Consider the following 6,350-nt stretch of genomic DNA (forward strand, 5'->3'; position numbering starts at 1 on the left):
CGAGCTAGTCAACTAGAGGCTTACTAGGGACATGGTGTTGTCTATGTATCCACACATGTATCTGAGTTTCCTATCAATACAATTCTAGCATGGATAATGAACGATTATCATGAACAAGGAAATATAATAATAACTAATTTATTATTGCCTCTAGGGCATATTTCCAACAAAGACTCCATCCAGCAGCAACACGACGGCGTGGTGGTGGTGGAGGAGCGTGGACTCCAGCAGGGCTTCCAAGCACTACGAGAGACGAGGAGGGAGAGGGGTAGGGCTGCGCCAAGGAGATTGAATCTTGTCTCTGGCAGCCCAAAACCTCAAGTATATATAGGGGGAGGGGAGGGGCTGCGCCCCCACCTAGGTTTCCACCCCTAGGGGTGGCGGCCAGCCCTAGATCCCATCTAGGGGGGGCGGCAAGGGGAGAGAGGGGGGCGCACCACTAGGTGGGCCTTAGGCCCATCTGAGCCTAGGGTTTGCCCCCTTCCACTCTCCCTTGCGCCTTGGGCCTTGGTGGGGGGGCGCACCAGCCCACCTGGGGCTGGTCCCCTCCCACACTTGGCCCATGCAGCCCTCCGGGGCTGGTGGCCCCACTTGGTGGACCACCGGGACCCTCCCGGTGGTCCCGGTACATTACCGATAAACCCGAAACTTTTCCGGCGACCAAAACAGGACTTCCCATATATAAATCTTTACCTCCGGACCATTCCAGAGCTCCTCGTGACGTCCGGGATCTCATCCGGGACTCCGAACAACATTCGGTAACCACGTATATCTATTCCCTATAACCCTAGCGTCATCGAACCTTAAGTGTGTAGACCCTACGGGTTCGGGAACCATGCAGACATGACCGAGATAACTCTCCGGTCAATAACCAACAGCGGGATCTGGATACCCATGTTGGCTCCCACATGTTCCACGATGATCTCATCGGATGAACCACGATGTCAAGGACTTAATCAATCCCGTATACAATTCCCTTTGTCTAGCGGTACGATACTTGCCCGAGATTCGATCGTCGGTATCCCGATACCTTGTTCAATCTCGTTACCGGCAAGTCTCTTTACTCGTTCCGTAACACATCATCCCGTGATCAACTCTTGATCACATTGTGCACATTATGATGATGTCCTACCGAGTGGGCCCAGAGATACCTCTCCGTTTACACGGAGTGACAAATCCCAGTCTCGATTCGTGCCAACCCAACAGACACTTTCGAGATACCTGTAGTGTACCTTTATAGCCACCCAGTTACGTTGTGACGTTTGGCACACCCAAAGCTTCCTACGGTATCCGGGAGTTGCGCAATCTCATGGTCTAAGGAAATGATACTTGACATTAGAAAAGCTTTAGCATACGAACTACACGATCTTTGTGCTAGGCTTAGGATTGGGTCTTGTCCATCACATCATTCTCCTAATGATGTGATCCCGTTATCAACGACATCCAATGTCCATGGTCAGGAAACCGTAACCATCTATTGATCAACGAGCTAGTCAACTAGAGGCTCACTAGGGACATGGTGTTGTCTATGTATCCACACATGTATCTGAGTTTCCTATCAATACAATTCATGCATGAATAATAAACGATTATCATGAACAAGGAAATATAATAATAATCAATTTATTATTGCCTCTAGGGCATATTTCCAACAAAAAACACTCAGCCTCGACCAAGCGGAATAAAAAGCTTCTTCACATGAAAGCCCCCTTGTGGCCGGCCGGTGACTTATGTGAAGCCCTCTTGTCGACGGTGGCGACCTGGCATGGCGTTGGTGGAGCTGAGCATGAGGACCGGGTCCATGTGGAGGTATACGCGGGCATGGTGCTCGCCTGCGCTGTCGTCAGAGGTATACCCGCTGGCGCATCCCGCCCTGGGTCTGCGACACGACCAGCTCCGCCTCGGGCCGCCGCCGCCGCCACATCCCACGACCAGCTGCTCGGGCCGGAGAAGGAACGACAGTATGGGGTACGGCTTCTCATCGGGGGCGTTCGGGGGTGAGGACGGGCTACGGCCGTTCTTGGGGGTGTTGGTGATCCATACCAAGGGTACGTGGAGGACTTCGCCTTCAAGGACGGGGCGCCCATCACCATCCTGCGCGCCATGGCCTCCTATGCCAGAGCGCGAAGGTTCCTTGCTAGTGTTTGAGAAAATTTCGACAAAAAATCTATTGGAGTTTGGCTATTTGGCTCCCGAGCTCATCTGCTCCCACGCTGAATTCAAAAACATACAAGAAAAATTCAAAAAATCTATTTTAGTACATTTTTTCTACTTTCTCTCAACTGGGTGCAGATGAACCCGTGCTTAGAAATGAATATTCGAGTTAATTGTAAGTTTTAGTCCGCTGAATTTAAGGGATCAACTGAAAACGACCAAAGCTTGTTAAAGTAAAAATACTTTACTAAAGTTTACTCGGCCGTTTACATCTCTATATTTCGGCTAGAGATGCTGTTGGCTCCACCTCTTATCTGGGCGACGTAGGGTTGTTGGAAAGGAACGGACGAAGAGACGTTCCTTACTTTTCCCTACAAAATCCACAACCAATTTCCAACTCCAATACCAATTAAAATTTGCGAGATGTGGTCGTTGTATACACAGAGACGGATTGGAAGAGATCTGTCGTATACTCATAAATACATCCTGTGCGGCACATCGCAATATATTAGACAGACGGCGATTAACGGTCTTGTGCTGCACCTGCACGTCGAATCGTATCGAAACAAATCGAACACTCTTCTCGGCACCTTCTTCTTCACTTCCAGTTGGTGCTATGCCGTGGTCTTCCCCGGAAAGCATGCTCTTCATCGGAGCATCGGCCGTTGCCAGTACTGCTCTAGCCTGGGCAACATGGACGTTGCTCGACGAGTTCATGTACCACAGACGCCCTTCGGACACCAACTACGACCAACTCATCGGCATCAAGCCCCTGGATGCCACCGGCAGCCTCAGGACCTTGGACGCCGCCACGACTGATCCTGTCATCGGCCGCGACGACGAGATCGACCGCCTCGTCTGCATCCTCTGCCGGCGCATCAAGAACTGCGCCGCGCTCGTCGGCCCCGCAGGGGTCGGCAAGACAGCCATCGTCGAGGGCCTCGCGCAGCGCATCGCCGCCGGGAACGTCCCCGACACGCTTGCCGGCGCGCGCATCGTGGAGGTTGACATGGGGGCCATGATGGCCGGGACGCACTGGCGCGGCATGTTTGAGCAGCGCATCAAGGACGTCATCAAGGAGGCAGAGGAGGCGGAAGGCAAGGTCATCTTGTTCATCGACGAGATGCACATGGTCGTTGGCGCCGGCGGCGACAAAGGAGGCCCCATAGACGCCGCCAACATCCTCAAACCTGCGTTGGCCCGCGGCCGCATCCGTTGCGTGGGCGCCACGACCTCCGAAGAATATGAAAAGTATGTTCAGACAGATGCCGCGCTCGAGCGGCGGTTCCAGAAGGTTGTCGTCGAGGAGCCGAGTGTGCATGCGACCGTTGCCATCCTGCAGGGGCTGAAGCACAGGTACCAAGAGCACCATGGCTTGAAAATCCAGGACGATGCTATTGTAGCCGCTGCACATCTCGCTGCCCGCTACATTACAGGTACGTATACATACGTCAAGAAATCAGTTTACGCTTATAGTCACTTAATTATGGAAAACTATACGATTGTTTATTTATGTTGAAGATAATTAATTGATGTATTTGATCATTGCCAGGCCGCAAATTCCCTGATAAAGCAATTGACCTTATGGATGAGGCATGCGCCACAACAAAGATGCACGCGGACAAACAAACGACCGCGGAAATTGTTGTTAGCCCTGGACATGTAGCACGGGTAAGTCCCAAATAAACATATATATGAATACTTAATTTGCATATGTTTTACTTTTTACGAAGATTCACGTATGTTAATAATGTGATGTGTTTGTTACATCAAAATTTTATTCGAAGGTTGTGAGCCGATGGACTAAAATTCCTCTCGCTACACTTGACCAAGAGGATAACGACAAGTTGTTCCACCTAGCGAAAAAATTGCATGAGCGTGTTATTGGCCAGGATGAAGCTGTTAATTTGGTTGCGCAGGCAGTCCTACGTTCTAGGGTCGGTTTTGATCAAATCGGACAACCGATAAGTGCATTCCTCTTTTTGGGCCCGGTTGGCGTCGGAAAGACAGAACTTGCTAAAGCCCTCGCAGAGAAGATATTTGACAATGAAAAGGCGTTGATTCATTTTGATATGTCAGAATATACTGACAGTGGATCTGTGTCACGTCTCACCGGAGGATCTCGAAGGTTTGATTCTTAAACTTGATATACACTTCTTGTTTCTAGGCACACACATATCTCAAAAACATTATTTGATTTTCTAAAGCTATGAAGAATATGGACAACTCACCGAGAAAGTCAAGAGGCTCCCATATAGTGTTATCCTTTTCGACCATGTGGATAAAGCAAATGCCTCGGTATTCAAGGTTTTTCACCAGCTGCTCGACGATGGTATGTTGACCGATGGCAAAGGGCAAGTTGTAGATTTCAAGAACACTATCATCATTATGACCTCAAATATCGGAGCAGAGCACCTACCATCGAGAATTACGGGCGAAAATGCAATCAAATCTGAAAGAGATATCCTCATGAATCAGGTTTGCGAATCCCAACTATCCTTGTAACGTCCTCGATTGGCAAGCCAATGATCATCTTATGTACACTTCATGCAGGTTAAGAAGCGCTTCAAGCCTGAACTTATCAATAGACTAAGTAAGGTTGTGATATTCGAGCCACTTTCGCACGATGAATTAAGGAAGATTGTGAAAATCCAGATGAATAATGTCATTTCGACAGTAGCTAACAAGGGTGTCTCTGTACTTGCAACTGATGCGGCCCTAGACGTCATTCTGTCAGAATCACATGACCCGGTGAGTATATATAACTATATATAGCTTTTTTCAATAACCATCACACGATGAAGATCCATGGTCCAGTTTTTAACCCTTCAAGCTCATAGGTCGACGGCGCAAGGCCCATTAGAAGGTGGATGCATAATCACGTGATCACGATTCTCTCGGACATGCTGGTCGATGGAGAAGCCTGTGCAGGCTCGACAATCTCCATTGATGCTGCCGTGGACGATAAGAGTGGGCTAACGTTCCAAGTGTTGAAGAAGCAGCAGGAGTTGGCGGATCAATGAGATGATTTTGGCCGTTGTCACTCCCATGATAGATAAAGAAAGATGCATGCTTACATAATGCATAGGCATGTAATGTACACAGAAGTTATCATATATTGTAGTAAAGGGTTAATGAATGTAATGACAAGTGCGTACGGGTGTTTGTTGTTTCTTTGTTTGATTGTTTTTCTTTTTCTTTTTAACTTCCAATCGGTATCAACGAGTTACTATTTCTTCCCAAAAAATATGGATTTTTCCAGAATTTGCCAGCAGAGTGCACACCGGGTGGAGCACTCCAAGTATAATTAAAACTAGTAACACAAGGAAAATTTCAGTTTCAACACTAAGATGTGAGGATTATTACAAATAAGAATCCAGACACACAACTTTGCCACACTAAATTCTTTTCGGCAAAATAATGACTTGTCGAGCACAAACCATGGTACTCAGAGAAGATCAGACCCGGGAACAAACATAAATAGTGATTCCTAAACTGACATTAGTGGTGTATCATTACTACCGAAATCACTAGTTAAGGGGTATCCTTTACAGGATAGCTCGAGCTCCAGTGGGCTCCATGTTCGCCACCTAGCCAAGAAACCGACCAACCTAAAAATCTCGGATCGGTGATCACCCTCCCCCCCCCCCCCCCCCTCCCGCGGCACTGCAACCTCTGCCTCGTTGCCCGCCTTCCTCTTATCCGCTCGTCACCCGTGGCGTCCGACGGCTAGAAGTTCCCGCTCACTTCTTGGTCATAGCAGTGGCCTTGCATGAGTTCGGTTGTTCGAGATTGAGGTGAGCAAGGATTTAGAGAAAGACAAGGATTGGATGCAAATTGGAAAATTTTGGAGCAGTAGGCAGCGTGAGTGCCTAAGTTAACGGCGCAGAGTCGAGTTAGAGTGTGTGCATTACTTTGGGCCATATGGAACTATTGAAATGATGTGGTTTTTAACATAAAGAATATTAACAATCTTGTGCAGTTTATCTTCAGAGCTACTTGCTGGATCCGCACATGGTTGTTACTTAGTTGTGCGGAAGCCAAGGAGCATATGGCTTATGCGTGCAACTGATGCGCGACAATAGCACGGGGTACATACAACCGGTTTGGATAGCCGTCCAACAATAGGATTGGTGTATAGGCATCTAGTCCTATTTTTAGCCTGATGTGGCTTTTGGGTTCTCCTCTTTTATACT

General features: G+C 48.4%; 1 protein-coding gene across 1 annotated transcript; it reads left to right on the forward strand.

The window, feature by feature from the left end:
* Window positions 1–2,647: 2,647 nt before the first annotated feature.
* On the forward strand, window positions 2,648–5,364 carry LOC125522231 (chaperone protein ClpB1-like). Its single transcript, XM_048687316.1, has 6 exons — window positions 2,648–3,590; window positions 3,707–3,825; window positions 3,942–4,282; window positions 4,362–4,632; window positions 4,708–4,905; window positions 4,995–5,364. The coding sequence occupies exons 1-6, from the start codon at window positions 2,771–2,773 to the stop codon at window positions 5,175–5,177; spliced, it is 1,932 nt and encodes a 643-aa protein (XP_048543273.1). The 5' UTR covers window positions 2,648–2,770; the 3' UTR covers window positions 5,178–5,364.
* Window positions 5,365–6,350: the final 986 nt, after the last annotated feature.

This window comes from Triticum urartu, chromosome 7 (assembly GCF_003073215.2).
Source record: "Triticum urartu cultivar G1812 chromosome 7, Tu2.1, whole genome shotgun sequence".
Taxonomy (NCBI): domain Eukaryota; kingdom Viridiplantae; phylum Streptophyta; class Magnoliopsida; order Poales; family Poaceae; genus Triticum; species Triticum urartu.

Coding starts and splice junctions, on each gene's coding strand:
- LOC125522231 (XM_048687316.1), top strand. CDS start 2,771: ATGCCGTGGTCTTCCCCGGAAAGCATGCTCTTCATCGGAGCATCGGCC. Junction 3,826..3,941: donor GCCCTGGACATGTAGCACGG/GTAAGTCCCAAA, acceptor TTTTATTCGAAG/GTTGTGAGCCGATGGACTAA. Junction 4,906..4,994: donor TGTCAGAATCACATGACCCG/GTGAGTATATAT, acceptor TCAAGCTCATAG/GTCGACGGCGCAAGGCCCAT.